The 27,230-nt window shown below is 40.8% G+C and overlaps 1 protein-coding gene across 2 annotated transcripts; it reads left to right on the top strand.

Annotated features, from left to right (window-relative positions):
* The first annotated feature begins 1,278 nt into the window (after positions 1-1,278).
* LOC131256554 (zinc finger CCCH domain-containing protein 46) lies at positions 1,279-26,545 on the top strand. Of its 2 annotated transcripts, none has more exons than XM_058257421.1 (10): positions 1,279-1,439; positions 13,652-13,859; positions 14,351-14,451; positions 14,568-14,663; positions 14,833-14,926; positions 20,886-21,103; positions 21,263-21,330; positions 24,687-24,915; positions 25,272-25,338; positions 26,054-26,545. In XM_058257421.1, exons 1-10 carry the CDS (start codon positions 1,399-1,401, stop codon positions 26,087-26,089), a joined length of 1,158 nt encoding a protein of 385 aa, XP_058113404.1. In that variant the 5' UTR covers positions 1,279-1,398; the 3' UTR covers positions 26,090-26,545. The 2 variants fall into 2 exon arrangements, with proteins under 2 accessions (XP_058113404.1, XP_058113403.1); XM_058257420.1 differs by having other exon boundaries at positions 25,272-25,413.
* The last annotated feature ends 685 nt before the right edge of the window (positions 26,546-27,230 follow it).

The raw sequence follows: 27,230 nt of genomic DNA, 5'->3' as shown, positions 1-27,230 counted from the left end.
CACATGGTAGCATTCATAGGCTCCTTCAGCTAAAATTATGGATTTTTAAAACTAGGTTTAGGGGCTGGATATTGACTCTTAGATTCTTATAATTAATCTACTATATATTTAAAAGATAATGAGTGTGGTGAAGTAAATGCTCTCAAATATTCCAAACATGGCATGCATGTGAATATGAGATGATCATCACACAGATCCTATTGTAAGATAACCTTGGCTTAAAAGATAAGTTAATTTTAAGTATTTTTGTAGAAAAAAAAAGCCAACTAATTTCGTAAGTAAAATAAAATTATATATATAATTTTTTTGAGTAGTTGTCAAATTTTTTAATGGTATGATTTAAAAAATGAATGAAGTGGCTTGATTTCCGCAACATCACATCATCAAGGGGTAAGTATAAGTGAAAAGATCTAATGGCATGAATAAAGGATTTTCGAGGATGACAAACTCACTTTTAAAATTTTGAAATTCAATTCTAGTTGCCCTAAATTTGGGAGTGTAAAACCAAAGTTTACCAAAACTCAAGTGAGCCACGACACAGAAGTTGAGGTCTTTTGTTATAATTTTATGGGGTGGTTGAATCAACCCTGTCTAGGAGCAAGAACAAACAATTAGTGACCACTTGATGGATGGGAGTGGATGGGATAGATTTGGGTTTTGTTTGGCTTTTTAATTTACAATGAAATGTCATCATTATCATTTTTTAGGTATCTGTTAAAATTAAAATTATAATTGAAATATTGAGAATCAAATACACTTATAAAGAGAGTAGTTAAAATAAATTATAATCATTAAAATTTTAGGAAATAAATAATCGGGTGAAACCACTCGGAGTATATAAACATTATTATTTACGATTCACAATCATTTTCCCTTATAATTGAAAACCAAACAATTGTTTGCCTGCGTTAGAGAAAGTGACGCCAGTCATCGGCTACCGGAGGCACGCATGGTTACCCTACACAAAAAAAATGGTTTTCTTCCTTTTTCAAAATGCTGGTGACTCGTCCACACGTTGGACTTAACGTACATCTGTCCAAATCATCGAAATTGTGCATCAATTATGTATGGAGGTGTACATATATCTTCAAGAAATGACACCGATCAAGCAATCATAATCATCCAATTGATGGCCATCAAAGTGTATAGCTAAAAGTAAAACAGTGAGTGGTCCATAAAAATCAAGAGGCTGATATTACAGTTGAGTGAAAAAATTTAGGTTTATCTCAGTTGGGTGAGCGATTTGGATACCGTACACGTGTGCCATACGCACACGGTTGAAGAGTCACCAGAATTTTAAAAAGGTGCAAAAAATTAACACATGAGTGTGGCGCCTTTTTATGTGTTATGGAAATCGATTAATGTGAGAAATAGGTGGAGGGAAAAGAGAAAAGAAAGATGAATGAAAGAAAGATTTGCAGAAATTTTCAGCGCGGCAGGTTAGTAAACATCACCATCTCTCTCTCTCTCTCTCTCTCTCTCTCTCTCTCTCTCTCTCTCTTTTTAAACCTATTTAATCTCTGTATGTGGTAATATCCATAAACACCGCTCGTATTTGCTTCTCCTTCTCCTCTTTGTTTTGGCAATCCTTAAAAAAAAAAAATAAATAAATAAAAAAAATCAATCTATGTATGTCTAGTAGCCGCACGTAATGGAGGTTTTGAATCATCTTATAATATCCAATTTCCCTCTTTTCTTTTCTTCACGGTAATCCTTATATTGATTTTAGTAAGCAGGGGGCTACCCCTAGTCACCCCACCCCCCTCCATCTCAACCATGAGCGCTTTTTTTTTTTTTTTCAATAACAGTCTCTAGTTAAAAATAAAAAATAAAAAAAATCTGTTTTTGATTTGAAGCTGACAGAGTTTCATGTGTGTGTATACACACACACACACACACACACACACACACACACACACACACACCTGCACACACACCCCACATACTCACGCTGGTGGAATTTCACCACCTATGGATACTCGAACCCTTGACCGGGCGTTTCATGATAGTTTAGCCTCGTTTAGATGTTGCCGGTGCTCTTCCGAACTATCACACAAACAGGCCCCCATTCTGGATGGACGCACAATGGCTCATGCACGAATTAGGCACCTCAGCTATTAGAGCTTTCACGTCATAGCAGCGATGCTATGCACACTGATTAGTTCCAATCTGTATTAGATACATGACTAAATAACACGTCATGTTACATGAATATACAAATAGTATGCAGCTCTGAAATTTGATTTCCTCTGCACGCTCTTGGATTCCAACCCAAGTCTAAATTCCCTTCATATCATGAATTTCCTTTTTGTATATAATCTAGTTCCAAAATTTTCTTTTGTTCCTATTCATTTCGATGACCTAGTTTTACTTAAAATTCGATTCTTACAATCAACACAATTGCCTTTCACTTATTCACAAATACTCGAGTGACTTGGCCTATCACATGAAATTTGGTTCAAGTGATCCAAATTAATTCATTGTGTTGAGTCAGGCAACCACTATCCTAGTGGCTGTTTCTGTGTATGTCATTGTTCCACATCTTGGGCTCGTTCTCTGACCGTCTCCTGGGTCGTGTAGAATCGGGATCCGGCTGGTCGACTAGGTGGGTCAAAAAATTAATTTTTAATTATGAGTTTGTTTTTTTTTTTTTTACAAAAAAAAAAAAAGAGGAGAGAAAGCAATGTTGTTTGGTAATGGATTGTTGGAAGAAGGAAAGCGAAATGTTGGGGAAGAAGTTGATTTTGTATGGAACAAGATGGCTAAGTGCATTAAGAAAGTGGCAAAGAAGTTTTTGGAATTAGAGGAAAACGACACTCATGTAAGGAAACTTGGTAGTGGATCGATGAGGTTGAAAAGGCTATTAGCGAGAAATGATCTTGTTTCAGTTTCAATGTCTAGCAAACAACTAGAAATGAGAAGACTTATGAGAATGTAGAAAATGCCAAAGGGAATGATAAGAAATAGTAAATGAGGCTAAACTCAAGGTGTACGATGATTCGTATAAGAGATTGGGGATAGGAGAAGGTGAGAAAGATATCCTCAAACGGGCAAAAATGAGAGAGAGGAATGGTAGGGAGTAGGGACCTAGATTATGTTAGATGCATTAAGAGCGGTGACCAAAAGGTTTTAGTTAAGGACATGAGATCAATGAAAGGCCAAGAGGGTATTTTCGGAACTCATAAAATGACGACCACTTTAAGAGAATAGCGATAGTAGGAATTATAAACTCAAATTATGCTGGAGAGTGTAGATAACTTCCATAAGATTAAGATATGTGAAGAGTTGTTCATCAAGATTGTAAAATTGAAGAAAATGCTAGAAGATCGAAGGAAAAGCACCGTGGTTCTTATTAACAAGAGTAAGGGACACATGCAGAGCTGCAATAACCACTGTGGGATTAAACTTTATGATTCATACCATGAAAATGTGGGTGAAAGTGATTGATCAAAATTTGCAACATGCGATACATGTACAGAAAATCAGTTTCTCTTATGCCAGGAAGGCCAACCATTGAGGCTTTTCCTACTTAGTTAGATGATGGAGAAATATCGGGAGAGGAGGAAGGATCTTCACAATATGGTCTTGATTGACTTACAGAAAGGACATGAGAGGGTGTTTAGGAGTTACTCTGGTGGGCATTGGCAAACAAATGAGTCTTGAGTGGATATATTGACATGATCAAGGATATGTATGCTAATAAATGGGAGAACCACTAGTGGGCATACAAGTGACTTTCCAATTACTATAGGATTACAACAGGGATGGGCATTGAGCCCGTAGCTTTTTTACATTGGTTATGGATAAGTTAATGGGGCATTTGCAAGAAGAGGTCCCATGGTGTATGTTTTTTTGTAGATGATATAGTTTTGATTGACGAGATGAGGGTAGGAGTAAACACAAAGCTAGAACTATGGAGGGGTTCTTTAGAATCTATAGGTTTTAAAATTAGTATTGAATGCAATTTTAGTAACGAGAGAAGTTGAAATGAGGTATTAGTTAAGATTGCTAACCAAGAAGTACTCCAAAATGACCATTTTCTGATATCTTGGGTCAATAATTCATTAGAACGGAGAGACTGAGAAGGGTTCTGCTCATAAAATTAAAGCTAGGTGGAAGAAGTGGAGATGTGCCTCTCGAGTTTTATGTGATTACTACGTAACAATCAAAGTGAAGGGGAAACTATAAAACCGGCCATGCTTTATATGATAGAATGTTGGGGGAATGTTGCTGAAATGAGAATGTTAATGCAAATGAGTGGCAAGATGGGGAAGGATAGAATTATAAATGAATGCATTTGAGGGAACCCGGGAGTAGCACTAATAGGCAATAAGACGAGGGAAAGTAGATTTAGATGGTTTCGTCATGTGCAACTTAGACCAAGAACTATGCTGGTTAGGAGCGATTCAATTCAAGTTGAGGGCTCTCAATGGGCAAGTGATGTGGGTGGAGGTAGTAAGAAATGGCTAGATGACGTATGTTTTAACTGAGGATATGGTCCTTGATAGAGTGGAATGGATAATGGGATTCATTTAGCCGTCCCCAATTAGTTGGAATAAGGCTTAGATAATGATCGTGATATTTTTATTATAAAAAACTTACAAATAGTAACATTAAGTTCATAATTACATAAATAATGGTAGTGCATATATCCACCATACATGCAAAAACCTTAGAGATCAAAACTACTCATTCAATTCTCTATTATAGATGATTTTTTATACTACCATTGGATCAATCTGACAATCCTAACAACTCGATTGGTTTTGATTGTTTGGTTTGTCATTGTCAACCATCTATTTGCAATTTAGGATTCAGCAAGACCTTTAGATCACCCAACAAGAGAGGTTTTTGCACCATGGATGAAAGAAGTTTCTGTGCCATGGGCCTTTAATAGTGGGGCCCAACAGATGAACTGCTTGTATTAATAAAGGTGGAGCTCATGTAAGGTGTATGGAACACATACTGCAATTCGATATGCTCTCTCAAGTTATGAACCTTTCTCATACTAAGCTGATTGCAAGATGAGAATTTTATTAGAAAGCCAAGAAAGGCAGAACAAGAAAAAGAAAAAAGAAAAACAAGAAGAAAAGGAGGAGAACCAAAAGGAACCCCCAAAAACAAAACAACAAAAGAGAAGAAAACAGAAAAGAACTAAAAGAGATAAAAGAGAAGAAAATACAGAAGCCCAATCCAAGGCCACCCCAAGAGTTTAAGGCGCCCAGTGCCTAAACAACACAAGAGTCCTAGAGAAAACAACATCCGACAAAACAGAGAGATTCCTAAAGCAGCGGTTGTTTCTTTCGGCCCAAACCACCCTGAGGACAGCAAAAAGGAGAACTCGCCATTCTCTTCTCCTCAACACTCCACCTGAATCCACGTGCCAAGAGCAGAACAGATTGTCCACTGAGTTAGGCATAGCCCAGAACACACCCGCCAACCGAAGAACACTCCATCATAAGTCCGAGGTAAAAGGCCACTGGATGAGAAGGTGGTTCACAGATTCTTCTGCTTGGAGACAAAGAAGACAGACATTAGGCAATACCATTCCTCTCTTTTTCAGTTGTCAATAGTTAGAATTATGTTCCTCCCTGCTGGCTAGCCAAAAGCTGCTGCCTTCAGCAGAAGCCCATAAAACCATTGCACCCCAGTATGACAGCAGGAGGAAGGATTGATCGATGACAACAGATGGTTGTTGACTGTGAAAGAGCCCGAAGTGGAAAGTCTCCAGCAGAGGGAGTCTTCCAAGTCTGGATCAGGCCGAAAATCCTGCACCGAGAGAGAAGTAATAAGAATTCCTGGGTTTCATCATCCGTAAGATCTCTCCTAAGGGGAGGTATCCAGATTCCTCCAGACTACTGTCATAGAAGCAACCTTTCACAATAATGTCTTGGTTAGGACATAAAGCAAAAGTTAGTAGGGAAAACTTCCGCCAGCATAGATTACCTAACCAAAGATCAACCCAAAATCTGATTCTAAGAACATTACCAAGAGAAAAGGAGTCTTTGTCTCGCACCGTCGGGTTGAGCTTAACAATCCCTCTCCAAAGAGAAGAAGTGTGGTACAAGGCAGACTCCCTCATCCACCAACCAAGGGGAGCAGTACCGTATTTAGCTGCTGTAATTTTCCTCCAGAGGCTGTACAATTCCACACCAAATCTCCAAATCCATTTGCCCAAAAGAGCTCTATTTATGATTTCCAGATTTTGATGTCCGCACCTCCTTCATTGTAAGGGGTACAAACCTCCTTCCATTGGAGGGGGAATTTAGAAGAATCAGAGCTCCCCTACCAAAGAAATTTCCTACAAAGCTTATCTATCTTGGTTACCACCAACTTGGGGCATAGGAATAGAGAAAGAAAATAGATGGGCATGCTTGACAAAGAAGCCTTAATCAGATTAATTCTACCCCCTAGAGATAAGACATTCAACTTCCAAGAGGACAACTTTCTTTTCGTTCTTTCTAAAATAATATCCCACAAAGAGAGAGGAGGCTTACCAATACATAAAGATAGACCCAAATATAGTGTAGGGAGGATACTAACCTTACATCCAAAGGAATCCGAAAAGGAGTTACATACCTCCGTAGGGATGTTAATCCCGAACAATTCAGTTTTCAACCAATTCACCCTTAAGCTTGAAACCACTTGGAACCAATAGATCGTCATACTAAGGAAAGTAATCATAATCTCATCTGCATCACAAAAAATAAGAGTATCATCAGCAAACTGCAAATGGTTGATGCAAGGATGGACATTGGGTATGGCAACCCCCCTGTAGAGACCCAAGTGTTGGCCCATAGTTAGCATCACACTAAGGGCTTCAGACACCAAAACGAAGAGATACAAATACGAATCCCTCAACCCAAAACCCATTCTTAGAAGCATATAGTCCAGAAAGTACTAATTGACATGATCATAGGCTTTCTGGAGGTCAAGTTTGCACAGGATTCTTGGTCTTTTTTCCTTAGCCCAAGAGTCTAAACATTCATTAGCTATAAGAGCACAATCCAGGATCTGTCTCCCCTCAACAAAAGAAAATTGAAAGGGAGAGATGATCTTAGATATCACCCGTCTAAGCCTCTGGGCCATGATTTTACAAAGGATCTTGTAAGGGATTCCCATAAGGCTAATCAGCCTGAAGTCTTTCAAATTTTGGGCGCCTTCCAGTTTTGGGATCAAGGCGATGAAGGTACTACCCAATTCAGAGGACAACCTTTTCTGGTCAAATAACTCTTTAACAATCTCAAAGAAATCACTGTCAACAATTTTCCAGAACGATTGGAAGACGGCCAAAGGGAATCCATTGGGCCCAGGGCCCTTATCACTACCCAAGTCCCGGACTGCTTTTTCTTCGAGTTCCATTGATCTCTCAAGATGAGGAGCTTCTTATTCTACGATGGACTGGAAATTGAGCTCATCAATCCTAGGACGATCTACAATATCAGCAGAAAGAAGATCAGAATAGAAATTAACAATAGTGTCACGAATAGTTTATTATTATTATTATCAAAAACTACCACATTGTCAATAGTGAGGGAGGAGATGGCATTACTCCAGCATTAGTGTATTTGTGGAAAAACTTAGTATTACGATCACCCTCTTCAACCACAAGGCCTTGGAATGCTGTCTTCATTTAATCTCCTCCTCTTTAAACCTGGCACGGTAGTTAGAGGACGATTGGATTCTCAGAGCTAATTCCTCTTCTGAGAGGGCATCTGCTTTTTCCATAACATTAACACTTGAATGGCTGAAAGCAATGAGGAGATCTCAGCTTCCCTTACCCCAAAAATCTCTTTGTGCCAGGCTTTAAGTTTCAATTTCAACATCTGTAATTTCTTAAAAAGAATGAAGCCTGGCCAACCCTCAACTGCAAAAGAATTCCACCATCTTGAAACCATGTCGTGATAACCTTCGATTTCCATCCAAGCTAATTCAAATCTGAAAGGTTTTGGCCCCCAATCCAATTCTTCAGTTTCCAGCAGAATGGGGCAGTGATCCAAAATGGGTTTCAGAAGGCTAGTTTGATAGGCAAAAGAAAAGTGGTTAATCCAATCATAAGATAATAGAAATATGTCAAGCAGGGACAGAAGGAGGAGTTCTTCCATTAGACCATGTGAATTTGACTCCCCCATAGGAATATCTATCATTCCATGATTGGCAGCCCAATTTGAAAACTTACGAAGCTGTAATTCTGGAGCCATTAGATCGTTAATAAGAGAAGCAAATAACATTGAAATCCCCTCCCACCACCTAGGGGAGATTCCATCTATGAAAGACAGAGGAAAGCTCCAACCAAAAGGAAGGACGAGCCAAGGATCTGGAGGGGCCATAAATGCCAGAGAATATCCATATAAAGCCAGACACATTTTCTCTAAAAACGACATTGATAGAGAAAGACCCTATCCAGCTATCCTCGATAGATTTGCTAGAAGTTTCCCAAATCAGTAGGACACCTCCCACAGATCCAATAGCATTAAGAGCTAACCAATCCTTGCCTTTGCAACGCCAAAGGGAATTCACTATACCCGTCCATAGCTTGAAGTTTAGTTTCTTGCAGCACAATAATTTTAGCCTTGGAACGGTTGTACATACCTCTCACCTGGGTTCTCTTGTGGGGACATCCCAGCTCTCTGACATTCTAGGAAAGCACCTTCACTGGATCACTTTAGCCACCCCTTTCCCCTTCCTTTCCTTTCGCGGAATGGCTTCCAGCACGCTTGCCGACGCAACCCCCAAGCTAAGAAGTTCCCTGTTGGACTAAATCAATTTCAGGGAACCCGCTACAGGAAACCCGTCCATTGTCACACGCAAACCTCTTTCTGTTACTAGTTTGAAGAGCGCAATGTAATCTTCGTCATTATTACCAAAGACCACCCCCATCAACCTTCCTACATGTCCCACCGCTTCTCGAACCCACCTTTTCTTTTTGATAGATTCTACCAAATTCTCTAGAACTTCCACCGGGATTAGAGATGGCGAGAGATTCTCCTGCAATCCCCATGAAGGATCCTTAGAGAAGACTATTCGAATGAGAGTGATTCGAAGGGCTTTATCTAAACCTACCTGAGAGAAAACTTGGAATTCCCTCTCTTGTGTCTGCTGCCCCTCTTGAATCGAGACCAAAGCTAGATGCCTCACTGAAATCTGCTTGGATGGAGACTCACAAGGAGGGACCTTAGGGCTAGAAAAGAGATTTAGCGCAGGGGAGGAGGGGGGAGTAACAAAAGCATCTACAAGAGAAGTCGAAGACGAACAACCATGTTGGGAGATCTCACATTCCTCCAAGTGCTGAAGAGTCGAGAAAGCAGTTGGAGAGAAGGGTTTATGAGGGGCAGAAAAATCTTCTTAAAAGTTACAGATGAGGAGAAGAACAACTCCATCAATCCTCGAGAAGAGTTTCGGTCGGTCAGAATGGTCGACCGCCAAATTTGTACTATGCACATGGAAAGGCGAAGGATCCGAATCTAATGGTTGAATCAGGGGAGGGGGGGGGGGACTCCTTTCTCTAGACGTCGGCGGAAATCTTCCTTACTGACAGCGGTTGCTTGTCCATCAAGGCACTCCTGTATCGAGACGAGCAAAGGGTCCGTGCATTACTCAGGGTTAGGACACTTTTTCCTGAAGAAATCTCAAACCGTTCACTTGTGCTCCTTTCCTAAGGGTCACTTCGTTCACTCCCGTAATGAACCAAGGGAGTGACAAGGTTCCTTTCTTAATCTCTTTTCAAGAAGGGGATGTAGGAAAGATTTTCTACACCCAAATCTCTAGAAGATGCCATAGGATCTTGACATGTATCCCATGAAGAAGACAGATCAGACACGATTTCAGAAGAAGACATAAGTGAACCTGGTGCACGTTTCGAGACATTTAGGAAAAGATCAGGGAAATCTCGTTAGACTCGAGGAGGGGAGAGAAGCTGCGACATCTCTTCTCCGAATATCTCGTGATAAAAAGGGAGATCTCTTCTCGCTCAACCAAAAAAATCGTGGGAGGTGCCAACTGGAGAAGATCGAGCGGATGAGCATTGGGCAAGTATCGAACCTCAGACAAAATCTTAGATGGCACGTGTTGAGGGGGCAACGAAAGATCGGGTGACACGTCCTAAAATCCGAGCGGTAAGTCGAGCACCAGGTGTTGGCCATCCAGGGTTGATCATGTCTCACGGGTGCCACTCATGTGGGCTGGAGCAGCACACGAGCGTGGACTCTCGATAAGTGGTCCACGAGACAAATCCTTCAGAGTTCTCTTAGTCATGGCAGGCAATGTGCTGAGAATTTGACCTGAGGTATTCTCCTTTCTTGGATAAAAAGGCAGACTCCCTCGATGAATCGAAATAACCATAGAAATATGCCCCACTAGAACCTTCACTGAGCTTGGAAACTCCGACAACTTTCTGATTTTGACCAGCAATTTAGCAGAACGGAGATCCAACCAACGAGAGGTGTCCTGATGGATCTCCAAGACTTCACCTACTCAAGAACCCATACAAAAGAAGAAATCATTAAACCAAAATTCAAGGGAGATGCCTACAAATGAAGGCCAAACATCCTCCTTGCCAAAGCATGACTATTGATCCCGCTTGCATAGATCCTTCACTGGCCCCACTCTATTATGAGATCCGATAGAGATGATTTTATCGATATCAGAAAAGAGGCAGGAAAGAGGCCCAAACAACCGAATGGTACAAAAAACTAAGAAAAAAGTCAGTAGGGGCAAGCGAGCAGTAATATTGGAACCAAACTGAAATATCGTGAAGAGAGAAATCTTGATTCAACGTTATGACAATCGACCATTAAAGATTATCCCTAGCTTTATGCATCAAATCTTCCGAGATTGACAAGGCAGGGGACCCCCCTTTGAATTGGGCAAGAACAAGGGGGGGGGGGGGGGGGGGTAAGAGGAAGAGAGTCCGAAGGGGTGCCAGAGCGGTTAGGAGGAGAAGGCGTGCCCTGATTCTCTGCAGAGGATTTGGCTAAAGCACCTGTAATAAGGGCTTTCTTAAATGAAGAAACAATAGGGGTGCAGGAGAACTCCTCACCTCTATTAGTGTCGGGGGCTGATTCAGAGGGCAAAGTTCAACAAAGTGAACCTTAGGACCTAAGATTCTTGCCGAGGAAGAAGGGCGAGAGATCGGAGCCAAAGATCCTCTCTCAACATTCACCTTCACAGGCCCAAATGCGCCACATTCACATGAATTTCTTTTCCATAGAACCTCTTTCCAGCCATACCTTCCACCGCCTTTTTGATCTCATAATGCGGGGGCATTTTCACACCGGGCTTGAGTGGGGTGGCCCGTGGGATGCAGGGGCACACTCGGGGTGGGTGGACCGTATAACCCATGGATTTGGGGCCCGTGTGAAACGGGTGGCTCGTGTAGGGCGGAACCCATGGATTTGGGGCCTGGGCTATGAGATAAAGGAATTAATTCACCATGCTCTATCAGATCGAGCTTTTAGAGCAAGTGGTCAATTGTCCTGCATCATCTCATCATCCGAGTTAAGGCGCACGAAAGTGAAACTTCGAATGGATGTTGAGCCATGTTGTCGGGGGATGACCACCTCACACATGTCCCCAAACCTCCCAACAACTCTTCGAAAGTGGATTTCCATCCATTCTTCTAGGAAGTTATCTACATACATGGCGGGGAGTCGACGGAGGGGGTTGAACACTGACTTTCATGTGTCGTCCATCTGTCGATGCTTTGAATGGTGAACCTTGACCCAATCCACAACTCTATTGCGTGGAGAGGGGGAGCTAGATTTAGGATATTCCCGGTGCTTGGAATTAGAGGAGAGTCTTTTTGAATTTCTTTTTCTAATAAGCGCATAATCATTAATAAGGTCTCCATCTAGACTGAGATAACTATTTTTGTAGTGCGATCAATTTTGATCCCCCGGAGCTTTCGAATGCTGCACAATCGAGTGCGATCTGGAGGACAGGGCTTCAGAGTGAGCCATGGAGGAGGGATGATGGGAGAGCCTTCCTCTTCTGGCTAAATGACGACAATCGTCAAAGGGTCTTCTCTTCGATATGGAAGACCGACAATTTTCCTTGTTGGATCGACTGTCCGGTCTAAAACTACGCTTTGGCGTTATCTCTTTTAGGATGGCGATACCTTTCAGATTAGAGCTCTTTCCCTTTTCGACTATCTAGAATCTTCGTTTCCCTTTCCGTTATCGTGTCTCCTCTCCTTTTTGCGTGACTTCTTTTCCGCCTTTTTTTTCGCCATGCTTGAGTTTTTCGTGCTTGGATTTCAAGTTATGATTTCAACTAGAGACTAGATTCTATGTTAGTTTAGCACCATTTTAAAAATGATGGTGACTTGCCCTTCTCATGCATGGCACTGATATACAGCTATCCAGACCCATCAAAATTGTGAGTGCCATTGTGGATGGAGCATATGCCTATCAAATGGATGGTTACATAGTTACTTGTCCAAATTCGATTGCAAAAACCAGATGGTTATACCATCTTCTCAGTTTAGTTCCGGTTATGCACTATCCATGGTCGGTTCAGAGACTTGGACAGTCTAAACGACTGTACAACGTGTAAGTTCGAAGAGTCATTACTGTTTTTAAAATAATACTGAATTAACTAAAATAGGAATGTAGCTCCCCAAAAATTTGGACAGCTCTAGGCCACTGATCATTACTCGAGCAGAATGTTCATTGTCTTCAGAGACATTCCTCATTTTAAGTGAGCTGCGGCCGTTTTTGTAGCTTTTGTTAGCATTGTTTCTTTTAGAATCCAGTGAATGAATTTTGACAGCCATTGTAGAGGTCTGTACGGGATCAACTGGTTCTTGTGGAATGTTCCATGGGAAAGAACATCCAGTGGGTGTTTTTTCATATTTAATCTTTTAGTCCTTTTTTTAAAAAAATTACCGCAGAGGTGGTTTCTCTGCGTTTTAGAACATGAACAAATTCATGGAAGTGGAGAGAGTGGGGGAGGATAGTTGGTGAATTTTAGGATGGTGAAATTTTTGTTGTATGTGTGTTTTTCCATAATGAGAAGATGTTGGCGATATCCTAGGGAGGGAGGCAGACAGTTTCTGAATTTTTTTCTGTATGTGTATTCCTGTGATGAAAAGAGAAGATGTTGGTGAGATCCTGGGGAGGGAGGTAGACAGTTTCTGAATTTTTTGCTGTATGTGTATTCCTGTGATGAAAAGGGACCCCAAATAGCTGGGACAAGCTATGATGTGGTGGTTCTGGTGAACCTGGTCTGCAGGATTGAATCAGTTTCTTTATTGCCTACAGAATATAATGGGGGCATATTGTTTATTTGTATTTTTAGGTGGTGCTTGTGTATTCCTATGATGAGAAGTTGTTAAGGTAGGTGCCGACTTTCCCTCTCCTAGGATTGCATGCATAACTGCTGTTTTTCTTTCTTTCATTTTCTTTTTTCTTTTTTCAGAATAGTAACAAAGTAACTGTTTATTGTCAATTCTTTTAACATGTGCTCTCATGATAACCCTTTTATCTGCAATTCTGATCTCATTGTGCTCAGGAGCTCATTTGACTTGCAACTCTTTGATGGTTGTTCATTTAATCTCAACTCTACATTGAATTTTACTTTCAGTTACCACAAAGCATTATGTTGGTAATTGGCAGGGTCATACAACTTATTGTTTTTTTTTTGTCCCTTCCAGTTGTCAATATGGGGAACGCTGTAAATTTCTGCACGTGACTCAGCAACAGTCAAAACCTAGTGCCTTCGGATTCGGTGTCCTGAGCGGTTCACAGTTTAACCAACAACAGCCACAACAAAGGCAAAATCCTTTTGGGTTTGGGGTGCAGAACAGCTCATATTCAAAAAGCACATCTGATTTTGGCCCCAAATATCAGAATCAAGCCAAGGTTTGTTACTTGAAGTATTCTTGCCAGATATTTAGAGCCCTTTATTTCTTGTGATAAAATGATGGCGATCGGGTAATATTGGGCCGCAGTTGGATGCAAAGCTTCAGTAGAGTGGAGATGACTAGATTCCATTGTTGTTTCCTAATATTCACAAGTGGTAGCCTTGAAATTGCAGTTATGTTCCCTTCGTGTTCATCTTAAATCAATTTAGTTGCTATTTTGATTGTAACCTGTCAATAAGAATACTAAGCCAGCTAACTGCAATTTGGTCATTTACCCTTTATTCACTAAGTTTTTGAAACTCCATTCAATAGTGCATCCAAACACAGCTGTTTATACCTGATGACGTCATTCTAGAATGCATCTTTTAGATTAATCTGTTTTATTTTTATTTAGTAGATGCTATTTGATCTTAGAGGGTTGAAGCTCTGCCACTTCTTATGGGAAAATTGATATTTGCATGCTGTTTTTAATCATTACATTTGTATCAGCCATTTGAAAATAAGTGGACCCGTTTCTCCCCTATAGCCGCTGGTAACTCCACGTCATCTCGACAGACTGATAATCAGCCACCTCAGGCGGTTAATCATAAGTGAGTGCTTTGTTGGCAAGATATTCTTTTCTATCTGTAGTGGTGGTTTCTTTTCATTTTTAGCCAAATAGATCTGAAGAGCATTCCCTGAATTGATTGTGCACCTGAACATGTAGGTGTACTGAACCTGAATTATGCAAGCATGAAATTGCCAAAGATTTTGAACATGAAAGACCACTTTGGAAGCTTACCTGCTATGGCCACTCTAAGAAGTAAGGGAATAGAATTTTTACATGTTCAACACTTTTGTATCAATGGAAAATGCTAGTATTCAATTGTTGACCATGGTCCGATTGAAATAAACCATGTCTCTTCCTTTAAACTATAGCTTCTATCTGATGGTGATCCCTGGTTTAAGCTGGTCAATTCTTGTATCTCCAGTGGCCCTTGTGATATTATTGGGGATATAAGCTATGAAGAACTGCGAGCAGCAGCATACGAGGATGCCAGACGAGGAATGAGTTTGCAAGAAATTGTAAGTAAAGCTTGGTGAATGAGGCCTAACATGCCATTGTGGTAAATCATGTGTATTTGATTTTTGAAGGGGTCATTTTTATAGTTGTAGAATTCATAATCAAACTGTTAGACCATGGTTAGGAGCAAACTCCTTCTGGGCATTTGTTCATTTTCGGTGAAGAATCATATGAAGGAATATGGGAGCTGTTTCCTAGAAAATGCAGGAATCCTGTTTCTTAGAAATGAGAAATTCATTTTCTAAGAAGAGGAAATTCGTCTACTAATACAAGGGTCCTTCTGATGCTATTTGAGTTTGATTCAAGTGCTTATAGCCTTACACTTTGTACGAGTCTTTGTTTTGGAAAAGGGAATATCAGATGGAAACATGAAGGCATCTCGGCTTTATTATTATATTGCAAGGCATGTTTTAAAGTTCAACACCTCTTTCTATTCCACAATGCTATGTATTTTCTGCTTATTTATCTAGCCTGTGCTGGCATAAATTGTTGTAGCATAATGTTCTGTTGGGGGTGATTTGGCTGAAGACTTTTGGCATCTGGATCCATGCTTGGTCAGACTCAATGATATAAGCATTGCATCTAGATTCGGGAAGGTCCTGGACATTGATCAGATGTCGTCTGAAAGGAGATTTCTTATATTTTCTTGTTTGAAGATTCTGCTGGCATTCTGTGTGTTGTTGATCTATCCATTAAAGCTTGCAGTCAGAGGACTATCGTACTTATTTGCGGTTTTGGAAACCCAGGCTTTATCAGGGCTGTTCATAACTGTGTACCTGTTAAAGAGACCATAGATCTGTTTACTTAAGGTGCCGTCCCCTGGGTCAAGGGGTGTGGCAGCTGATGGTGAAAGCTGGCCACTGCTTCATTCTCTAGAGGGAGCAATAGATAGAAGCGAGTGTCATAACTGTTCAGTGGATTCCAAAAGTTTCAAATCCGTTGGACAAGTTATCAGTGAAGACCATCTTTTCATATCCTTGTAAGTCTTTGGGGGCAACATGGCTCGAGTTGGAATGACAGAGGCGAATGTCATAGCTGTCCACTGGATTCCAAAAGTTTCAAATCCATTGGACGGAGTCATCAGTAAAGAACATCTTTTCATATCTTAGTAAATTTTTGGGGGCAACATGGCCCTGATCTGTACATTCATTCATCCTAGATGCAACTGATCTTGAACATTGGAGGAGCGACTGCTGAAGCGTGTCCTTCTCTCAACTGGCAGGCTTAAATCCAAAGGCCACAATCTTAGGTTATGGCGAGCAGACTCTTTTTGCCTAGGGAAAGATCCCTCAGCCAGCCAGTTTGTTGATTCCTATGGACATCCTTGGGAGAGATAATTCCTGAAGGGTGTTTCGATGTAGCTTAGCAGATCAATTTTTGAGAGTTACTCATGGTTTCGGCTCAAATGTGACTAGTGACCCATCTCAACATTATGTTGTGACCCTGATAGTTTGTAGTGATGGTGGTTTAAGGGTTGATATTACTCTCGAAGCTGTAGATTTTGGTCCCTTTGTTGCTGTTGTTGCTGCCTTGATTCCTTCAGAGATTTTGGGTGCCATCAATGTCTTGGGGTGGAAGAGAGGGGTAGATGGATTAGGTCGTCATATCTCTATAGATCATCATTTATTAGGAGATCGGTGGTGTCGGTAAAAAGTATAGTTTGGGAAGGGGTGGGATTCCATTTTGGAGATGGGAAGCAAATTATGTTTTGGGCTGATGTGCGGGTGGGAGATAAAACATTAAATGAACTTTTTCGACGATTAGCGAGGGTAGTGGTGGAGGCAAACTTGAGGGTAGATAGATGTTTTTCCGTTGTTGGAGAATTCAATATTGTAGGCTCCTCCACGTAGAAGAAATTTAGAAGATGAAGAAATCGAAGAACTAGTAAGTCTTCTTGAGTTATTGTCTAAGATTTGCTCCGCGTTATCCGAAGCATGTTCGATAAAATGGTTGAAAGATAAGTCTGGTAAATTTTCAGTGAAGTCCCTCTTCAAGCTTTTTAAGTGATTCCGTTTCAAGTGATGAGATAGCCCATCTTCATTTGTGTGGAGATATGGAGCTCCTCCAAAAGGTAGCGTTTCTTGCTTGGCTAGTGGGAAGAAACGAGGTGCTAACTATAAATAACCTTCGTAAGAGAAAGATGATTCTCCCGACTATGTGTTTAATGTGCTACCAGGATGATGAATCGGGGGATTTCCTTTTTATTTATTGTTCGTTTGCCAAAGGTTTGTGGGATTGTTTCTTCAAGTTGTTCAGAGTAACATGGGTGTTGCCGGGGTCCATCAAATGCTTCTTTTTGTCATGGCATGGTGGGGGAAAGGAAATATTGGGAGGAGAGTTTGGTGTCTTAGCTTATTGGCGGGAATATGGTTTCTATGTCTACAAAGGAATGAGCGATTTTATTGGACCCACAAGGGGCAAATTTTGGAGGTGTTTAATAGGGCTAAATCCCATGTAATGGAATGGGCAGCATTGTCTAAAGTTATAGTTCAGTTTCCGGTGTTTTGGAGTGAGTTGTAATCTGCTTAGTTGCTATCTCCTTGTATTCTTTTGGCTTCTGCCTTTATCAAATAAATTATCATTACTCAGGAAAAAAAATAAAATCAATGTCCCGATGTCGGGTTCAGATGTCTGTCCAGTGGTTTCTAATGCTTACAAAATGCACAGCTGGTTGCGAGAGTTATATGCTTCTACCTAATTTCCAGTTGGACATATTGGCCATGTATGGCTCGGGTGGGTTGATGAAGTGGAAAAGCAGATGGTTCTTGTTGCGGTGGGTAAATGTTCTAGGGTGTAGATGATCAAACCTCTAAGACCTGCTTCTCCACGGTGCTAAATAACTTGAAAGATGGTGAAAGATTTGCAGTTGAGTATAGAAAGGGAAGAAAACTTCATAGTAATTTTGAGTTAGATCGAAGCTAAGGAGCAATAGACAAAGAGGGTTAAATAAATACATGAAGTTTGAAAAACTAAAAGGGCATTAGGGAGCTGAAGAATCTTTTTTCCATGGTACATTATGATTCCAGGAAGAGCAATAGAGTCATAGACATGGAAGGGTGTCATCTTGGGAAGGTTATCTTTGTTGTTCCTTAGATTGCTTCTCACCGTGGTCCACTTGTCATCTTTGTGTTCTTCATCCATGCTTATTTTGGATACAGGCTCTCCTGTATATTTCCCTTAAGAAAACGGATAATGGGATAATAAGGTATCCACACAGCGGAGTTCACTTCATACCACAACTTATCATAAAGTGCTACGGAAGCCCACTTTAGACCACAAGCCTGTTTGCCTCCACTGGTGATGGAGTCTTGGGCCCAAGGCTGTTTCACTTTGAGAACACGTGGCTTATAATTGGAGTTTCTTCCAGTCAGGTAAATCCCGGTGGTCTTCCCTTGAAGTTTCAGGGTAACAGGTAAGAAATTCTGCTCCAACTTGAAGCTTCTTAGTGGCAGAAGAAAGAATGTTGTCCCTGGAGGAGAGAGCCAAATCCCATGTTCTCAGGGAAAATCTGGAAGAGATCCTGCAGTGTGAAGAAATCCACTAGAAACAGCAGTCTAAATTGGAATAGATCTCATTTGGGGATAAGAACACTGGCTACTTCCATCAATAGCGAGCGCATGGAGGAGGTTGGATTGAATTGATTCCATTAGGGTCGGTGCGGAGGTGTTATCTGTTTTATCCATAAGCTATACTCCCAAGAGTTTCGTCTTAGGCCAGTTTTGGATGTCTCAGTTGAGGATAAGAACCCTGGCTACTTTCATCAAATAGCTAACACACAGAGGAGGTTGGATTGAATTGATTCCATTAGGGTGGGTGGGTGGGTGGGTGTGGAGGTGTTATCTGTTTTATCCAGAAGCTATACTCGAAAGAGTTTCCTGTTAGGCCAGTTTTGTATGGGTTGCAATTTGAGCTAGGCCTGGCAATGGGTCGGGTTCAGTCTTGTCGGGGTTTATCCAATCCTGACCCATTTAATAAATGGGTCAAGAAATCTGGCCCTAAACAACCTGCTACCCATTACCCAGTGACCCTAATCGACCCGCCTAAAATTTCTAAAACCCGATGCAAGCTGAACCATTTAATTGCAATCAGGTGGGGCTCAACCAACCCGCCAAACCCGACCCATATACTAACTTCAAACTCTCATATTTTGCTTCTTCGCTATTCTTGGAGTTTTCATGTGTACGTTCCATCTCATATATGCACTTGGAGAAGAGCAATCACACATGCATATTAGGATACTTGTCTCAGGTTTTAGGTCTGGTCATTTGGCCAGGCCCATTGATTTAGTATATGGGTGCATCAGGTTAGGTTGGACTAAACCTGAGCCCGACCCACAACCCAACCTGACTTGGCCTGAACCTGGCTTAGAAGCAGATCAGGCCAATTGACCAATGGGTCGATCCGATCCATACCCACCCCTAGTTTGAGTCGATATCTCAAGCTATGCAGATCAGGTGGAAAGGAGCTCCACTAGAGAGGAAGTCAAACAAGACTTATCTTGTATGAAAGTTGACAAGGTCCATGGTCTTGATGGATTCTCTGTGGCATTCATTCTACCAATGGTGCTAGGAGTTCATCCAAAATGACATTTTGGAGGTATTCTCTGAATTCTTCGGTATGCATGAGATGTGTAGAGATATGTCCTCGTCTTTCATTGCCTTCATTCCTAAGAAGTTGATGCTGAGGAGATTAAGGGCCTCGCTCTGGTCAACATGATTGGGAGTTTGCATAAAATCCTTGCTGAAGTTTTAGCTTCAAGATTCTGTTTTATCCTTGAGATAATCCCCCTTCAACACAGCATGCGCGTGTCCTTTTGTGTCTGGAAGATACTATTGATGGCCTGTTCCTTGCTCATGAGCTGGTGGACGAGGTCTCCAAGAAAAGTAGAAAAGGAAGATAGATCTCGAGAAAGCCTATGAGTGTCTTAACAGGGGTTTTTTGGGACTCTTACTGGGAAGGATGGGGGTTTGGTCTCTAGTGGAGGTGGTGGATCTAGGCTTGTGTTTCTTCAGCATGGTTCTCAATCCTAATCAATGGTCGCCGTTTGGATCTTTTTAGAACTCCACTGGCATCCACCAGGGAGAGCTGCTATCTCCATTCTCACTTGTTGTTGAAGGCCTCAACAGAATGTTGGAGCGAGCCATTAAACTTGTGGTCAGCTGAGGCTTAACTCCCCTGAATGTGGAAGGTGATTTGATGAATGCAATACCGTGGATGAGGAAAGAAATGTTTCCCTTGGTCTCCGGCTAGCATATCGAGGAAGAGCTTGACATCTGCGTTTCTCTGCCTATAACATTCTCCCACATGCCTAGATCACCAACAGGGCAGATCATTAGCAAAGAATGGCGTATTCATGGCTAGTTCAGCTGTTTCATTTATTATTATTATTATTATTATTATTAAATTAGTGATTGTGGTGTGGGGTTGGGTCTCTGCATATTGTTTTGGGCATTTCACTGTTCCTAGTCACACCTATTTTGGATGGACTGTTTCTGTTTTTCTTTTTAATAGAAAATATCCAGCTGTCTGCTAGATCATGTTTCTTTGATTTTCTTGTCAATAAAATATATCCAGCTGTTCGCTAGATCATCTCTTCATGGGCATTCTCAAGTTTCAAACTTATATAATGGAGCTAAGCTCACAGCTTTAGCATGAATTAGGTTTGCTTTGTTGCTTCATAATGGTATGAGGTTTGCTTTCTTTGTTCGTCATAGTATTATGAGAATATTAAAAGGCAGAATGAGGTTTGCTACTTTGCTTCCTTCTTCAATGACCACATCTTGTCAATCTTTCTATGCGAATCTTCTTTTTTATCATCATGGTATTGCATGAATATTAAATGCATTAATGAGGTTTTCTTTCTTTGTTTTTCATGGTACTGTGAGAATATTAAATGCTCAATTCTGCAAAACTTTGATTTGCTTATTATCGTATTGTGGCATGTTCTATCGTTGTTTACAGGTTCAGAAAGAGAGAAACCTACTCAGTTCCAAGTTAATTCAATTTGAGAACTTACTGCGTAACCCATATGTGATATCTCAAAAACCTAGTTCTTCCACAGCTAGCCTGTTCCCTGGAACCAACGTTAATGCATCTTCAGCAGTTGTTTGGAGTAATGCCCCTCCTCCAGTTTCAAGTTTTGCCCAACTTGGGTCATCAATTAATTCAGGATTCACCAGGCACGATCCGTTCCCAGTACACAAATTTTCACAAGGATTAGATCTTTGCAGTTGCAAATGATCTCCTTCAGTATATAAGTTTTCTTGGTTTATTAAATGATGTAAGATCTCTTCTGCTGCATAAGCTTTTACTAGTTTTCTTAAGGATTCTCTTGGCAGGCCTCCTGCACCATCAAACCATGCTTTTCGGCAACCAAGTCCTTTCCAAATTTCCAACCAAACTTCAGGTGGGTTTTGATGAACAGTTCAATTTTTGTAACTTCAGGCGCAATAGCTATACCAAACAACTATATTCGTGCATGGCTTTTGGAGTATCTAGATTGCTTGGTGTATGTCTTTTGTTGTCCTAGCTAGTCTTTATGCTTTTTCATTCTTCTTCCATCTGTTGGCTTGTGAGCCCCTAAACTTGTGTGTTATAATGCAAAACAATGGTTCTTAATCTTACCTATGCAATTAGTGATCTTAATATTGATGTTAATGTCAGTCATTCATTAGATATCTACTGTCTTGTCTCTCACATAGCGCAATTAGAGTTGTTTGCACCAGCCTTGGAGGCAGTGATGTGGAGGTCGGGAGAGGGTTCAATATTCCAACAATTGGGGTCAAAGACATATGGAGAGGGTTCAATATTCCAACAATTGGGGTCAAAGACATATGGAGAGGGTTCAATATTCCAACAATTGGGGTCAAAGACATATGGAGGGAAAGCGCTCTCTCTCTCTCTCTCTCTCTCTCTCTCTCTCTCTCTCTCTCTCAAGTAGCAGAACATCCCCTGGTCAATTGGCAGGGGTGGTAGACTGTCATTTCCTCCCTCCGGACTAGGCCCTTCAGGCTCTAGGGAATGTGCCTCCTCATGATTCTGACTACAACAAACCCAAAAAAAGAAAAAAGAAAAAAAGAAAAAAAGAAAAAAGATGCCAGGATCTTGTAGGCATGATCAGGCACACTGGGTAAAATGAGATGGTTGGATAAACAGATCTTAAGCTTGACTGAACCTTCTGAAGAAAATAAATGAAAAGAGGCCAATGACTTTTGAACACTGAAGTTGTGGACCTTCCACCTCTGTTGATATTGACTTGCTTAAGGAAGAACATGGAGCCAAGGTATACTGTAACGGTAACGGTGACCGTAACAGCCACCATCATTACCTTTATGATACGGGGTGTAATGGCCGAAATGGGGGGCTGTAGCAGGCGTTACGGTCTCTCTCTCTCTCTCTCTCTCTCTCTCTCTCTCTCTGTGAAAAAAAAAAAAAAAAAAATCCGAAAAAACTGTATCGGCCCTGTAATGGACCATTACGGAGCCTTTACGGGGGGCGTAATGGTCTGTTACGGGGGTTGTTACAGCCTTTATAGGTCATTTTTTCCGTAACAGGCGTTACGGCCTGTGTTACGGTTGCCGTTACCTATATGTAACGGCCTTTATGGCCCTGTAATGGCCTTTATGTCACGACATGCATGGAGCCCTTCATTTTATAGATGAATAAAAGGGTCGGTTACTTGAGGGTGAATCCTGGCACAACATGTCACCAAGCCATTCGGCAGTACCCTCTTGGGGGCCGATGCAAGGACACTCATGATGGGGTTTGCCCCAGGTCAGCAACAATAACAACCTTCCTGCCAACTGGTCTGACGAGAGCAAGGTATTCCAAAACGGTTACGTAACAGTAGTGGTGGTAACTGTTACGCTTGACAGGGTCGTAATTGCCGCTACGGAAAATTTGACCCTTAACAGCCCTGTAATTGCCCTATAATGGCCCTGTAATGGTCTTGTAACGGTCCTATAACAACCGTAATGGTTAACAGGCCAAAATAAGTTTTTTGTTTTTCAAAAAAAAAAAGAAAAAGAAAAAACTGTAATGGCCGTTATGGCCCATATCATAACGGTATGGTGGCCACCATTACTGTTATGAAATACCTTGGATCAAAGACTAGCCTTACTAACAATCTTATTGGACCATTTAGATATCCAGGGACCGTCTATTGGATGAAGCTTTTCCATAGGATGTGTGCCTCCCAGGGTATATGCTCTAGCTGAGCATGTGCTCCTGCTACAAGTAACCTCAGACAAATGCTGAAGTCTAATGTTATGATCTTCACTAGAATCACTTAGTACAAGCTGAGACTCCTCACATGGTTGGGTGTTCGGTGAAGGGTCAATGACAAAATGATAAGGGAGATGGGTTGGCAAACATAAAGAGTAGAGGTTCTTGCCACTTACTCTCCAATAGAAAATGATGAAGGACTGAGTTGGAAGCGTCTCCACACCTGGTGCCAAAGACTGAGGGGATTGTGCCCCGAGGCATTTCAACTGAGTCAAACCCTCCAAGCAATTGCAACCTCTCAAATCCAACTTGAGATATCCTTGAGGGTCAATGGTCCTTGGGGTTGAGCACCTTGGGTACCTTATTCGTTGGAAAAGAACCGTTAGACAGAAGTCAAACCTCTGCTTCAGCCAACGTCCTACATAAGTTGAACTGCTGTCAACCTTGCTATTGTTTTCCATGTTTTACCCAATTTTATCACAGTTTTCACCATTAATTGAGAAGGAATACAGCAGAGCTAGTACTAGTGGGATCATAAGATAAGGCGAAATTGCATAACAATGAAGAATTTCATACAGGAACAAACCTCTAATCCTGCCGGATGCCTGAGATTAGAGACCCTAACCAGACAATACTTGCAAAAAATGACCAAAACATTGACTGATTGCCACCACTTGGCTTGGGAGTCATTAGTATGCAACTTGTCTTCTTATCATTGTAAATCTAAGATGTACCTTATTTTCCCTCTCATCATGTAAGATATACTTTTTTTAATGGATTTCTGCCATTGGTACCCTCTTCCCTATGAAAGACCCCTTAAACAGAAGTCACACTTCTGCTTATGTCCTCCACTAAACTGAAATGCAGCCCAGCCAGGTAGCCTTTTCTATGTTTTTACCAATTTATTATAATTTCTGACTCACTATTAATTTAGAAGGAATACAATAGAACGCGTGGCGGTAAGATAAAGTGGCACTTTGTAACAATGAAGATTTTTATGCAGGAAGAAAACCTGTAGTCCTACCAAAGGACCAAGCATAGAGACTAACTAGACGAAAAAAAGAAAAAGAAAAAAGAAGCATAAATGACCAACATATTGATGGATTATTCCCACTTCCTTGATTCAGAAGTCATTAGCTATGCAAGTCACCGTCTTATCAGCTGCAAATCTAAGATGTACCTGATTTTCTCTCTCTCATGTAAAGCACTATGGACATCCTTTGGGCATGGATGTCTGTTTGCCCTCTTATCCTTTGTATTTTATTTTATTTTATTGATCTTTAAGAGTTTTTGTTGCTGCCTATATAGCAACGGCACAAAATCTTTTGAAATTCTTGTCAAGCACATATCTACAGGGCTTTAGGACGACCTGATGAAGTAGGAGACAGTTTAATATCATTTTGTTTTCTATTCTCTCCCTCTTACCTACTATGCTGTGCTATTAGCTTATTCAAATACTTACTAGGAATTTTTCTATTGCTGGTGGTCGTATACAGCTTTCTTCTATGGAAAACAGTTACTGAGTTGCTGTTACTGCAGGCGTATTCGGAAGCCAGCTACCATTGCATTCATTTGGAAGTGCACCAAGCTCCAACATTTTGAACTTCAACAACAGTTCGACAAACGTTGGAAGCAACATACTAACCTTCTCTCCAGTTGCACTGCCGCACCATCCCAGTTCTGCAAATAATCAGTTAATCAGCATCCTCAATGGGACAGAAATTGCAGTTAATACAGTTGGGCAAGCATCTGTGGATGCTCTCTCAGTGTAAGTCTTTAAGAAGATGTCCTTTGTTTGGACATGGGTGGTGTTTAAAAACGTTTACTTGGAGAACTTGCTGAGTCAACTCAATTTAAAGATGGCAATTCATTTTCTGCTAGACCCCTAAAAGCTCGATTAAAGTTCAGTGAGATATTCAAATTTGGAAAGGACCAAAAAAAAAAAGGAAAAAGAAAAAGAAAAGAAAAGAAGAAAACATATTGTGGAGGAAGATTTTTTTAACTTGATACAGTACCTGTTGAAAGAAGTCTTTGATTACTTGGATATAAAATGAACGTAGCCACCTAGAATTGTAAAAATATAATTGGTTTAAGCAGGGTTTGAATCATTTTCCTTCTCTACAGGGATAACAAGAAAGCAGGAGTTCCGGGAGAGGCAAGTATTTGGTTGAGGGAGTGGAAACGAGGAGAGGTAAAAGCCCGTATGGTAGACTTGGAACTTGGGGAGTTGTGCAAATTGTCTACTTAGGGTGTCTCTTCCACTCATGTGGCTCCCTGAGTTTTCAAATATCTTATTTTGTACCCTTTTTTTGGTTTCTGCTCTAACTTCCTGCAATTTCTGCCGATTAAGCTTGAAGCTACTTTACTGAATGATGTCGAGAATGTAAACGGCCTCAGACTCCCTAAGGTTGAAATAGGGCATACAAAAGAACTTACTTTGAATAAGCAGAACCTCAAACTTGTACCAGCAATTTGGAGAGAAGTACCCAATTTGTTGTGCAACTGCCTGAAAACTAACACTTTTCTACAGACAACCAAGATGATAAGATGCAAGAAATTGGCAAAACAATCATAATAATTGCATCCCATGTTTTAGTTAGATTACCACGGTTGTTAATTTAGCTGTGGTGCATATTAATCAATGGTGTCTTGCTATCCTTCAAAAAAAAAAAAAAAAACTCAATGGTTTCTTGCCCCCCCAACAGCCCTCGTCCCATTTATTATAATTAGTTTCTTATGTGTCCAAGAATTTCATTATGTTTTAGATAATTGAAGATTTCAGATGGTGACATAGTTAATGCTGAGTCAGTTCTATCTTCTGCTTGGATTTAGAGTTGAATCTGTGGCAATGGATGCTGGTTACACACTGATGTAAAAAAAAAAAACAACCTTATTTTTCTATGCAGATTCCAGAAGAACCACCTCCAGATGAATTCATATGAAGCATTTACTACTTGGTGAAAGGAAGAAAATGTCAGTGATGACGAGAAGTTAATTTTCCATGCTCCTACAGTCTTCCTTTAAATGGATGTGCCACACAATGATTTACCACTTCATACCATGATACACTATGCCAAATGCCGTGGTAACTGATTTGTCCGATTGGGTACCTTATCTTGGACTTGCCGTCATAGGAGCTGGCAACAATGCAATTGATGGCAAAGCTACTGGCTCTATGTATGTATGCTGCTGCGATTAATTTTACATTCTACATTTTCAGCGTTTCATGTTACTGACGCTTATACAAGATGGGCGGTTGAGAGCCCATGCATTTTCCATCTACTCATCTTCTCTAACACGGGAGATTAATAGGATTGGAAAAACCAAAGGAACTGAATTATAAGGAGAACAATCAATTATTGAAAGATCCTATCCCCTAATGTTGGTTCATTTTTTCAGTTGAACGTGTATTGTTGTCATATTTATCTTTATTACAGTTATAGATCCCAACTCAGAAGTAATGATTGTCCAATCAAGGAGAGTTTTAGAGCATGGTCCCTCAACAATGTTGAGGATTAAATTCAATCGAGAGGATGGCTCAATTACATCCCAACTTATTGCAGTACAAGATACCTTGGAACTTTGGCCTTTCAATTTGGGTCATCTTCCAATGGTCTGACCATTTATATGACGAGTCTCACTTTGTATGGTGGAGAGTCAACAAATAAAAAGCTTTCAATTGGATTACTTCAACCCTTGGATAATTTAGCTCTTTAGCATTGAACATGAACTAACCTATGTATAATCAAAGTGTTAAAATATTCAATTCCCAAGTTTTCAGGCATCCCCATGGAATGGGAGTCCTATCAAATAAATGGTTTGGGTTATTGGAAAATACCCATATCCAATGGCTAGAGTTCCAGGGTATCTTATTGCAATATGTCGGGATGTAAAACATCTTCAAATGATTGGGATTGAAAGGAATAAGTTGCAGCTGATGCCTCTTTACCCCGAGTGAGTTCGTGGGGGCACTGCATAGTTCCTATAGATGCAACCAAATGTTCAACTGTGGTTGCGAAACGGCCAGGCCATTGGGATGGCCTATTCAAAATATTGCATTTGCTGTGTCCCAGGGACATGATG

This window comes from Magnolia sinica, chromosome 9, assembly GCF_029962835.1.
Source record: "Magnolia sinica isolate HGM2019 chromosome 9, MsV1, whole genome shotgun sequence".
Classification (NCBI taxonomy): domain Eukaryota; kingdom Viridiplantae; phylum Streptophyta; class Magnoliopsida; order Magnoliales; family Magnoliaceae; genus Magnolia; species Magnolia sinica.
The sequence above is the reverse complement of the archived record's forward strand: the minus strand, read 5'-3'. Positions and strand labels throughout refer to the sequence as shown.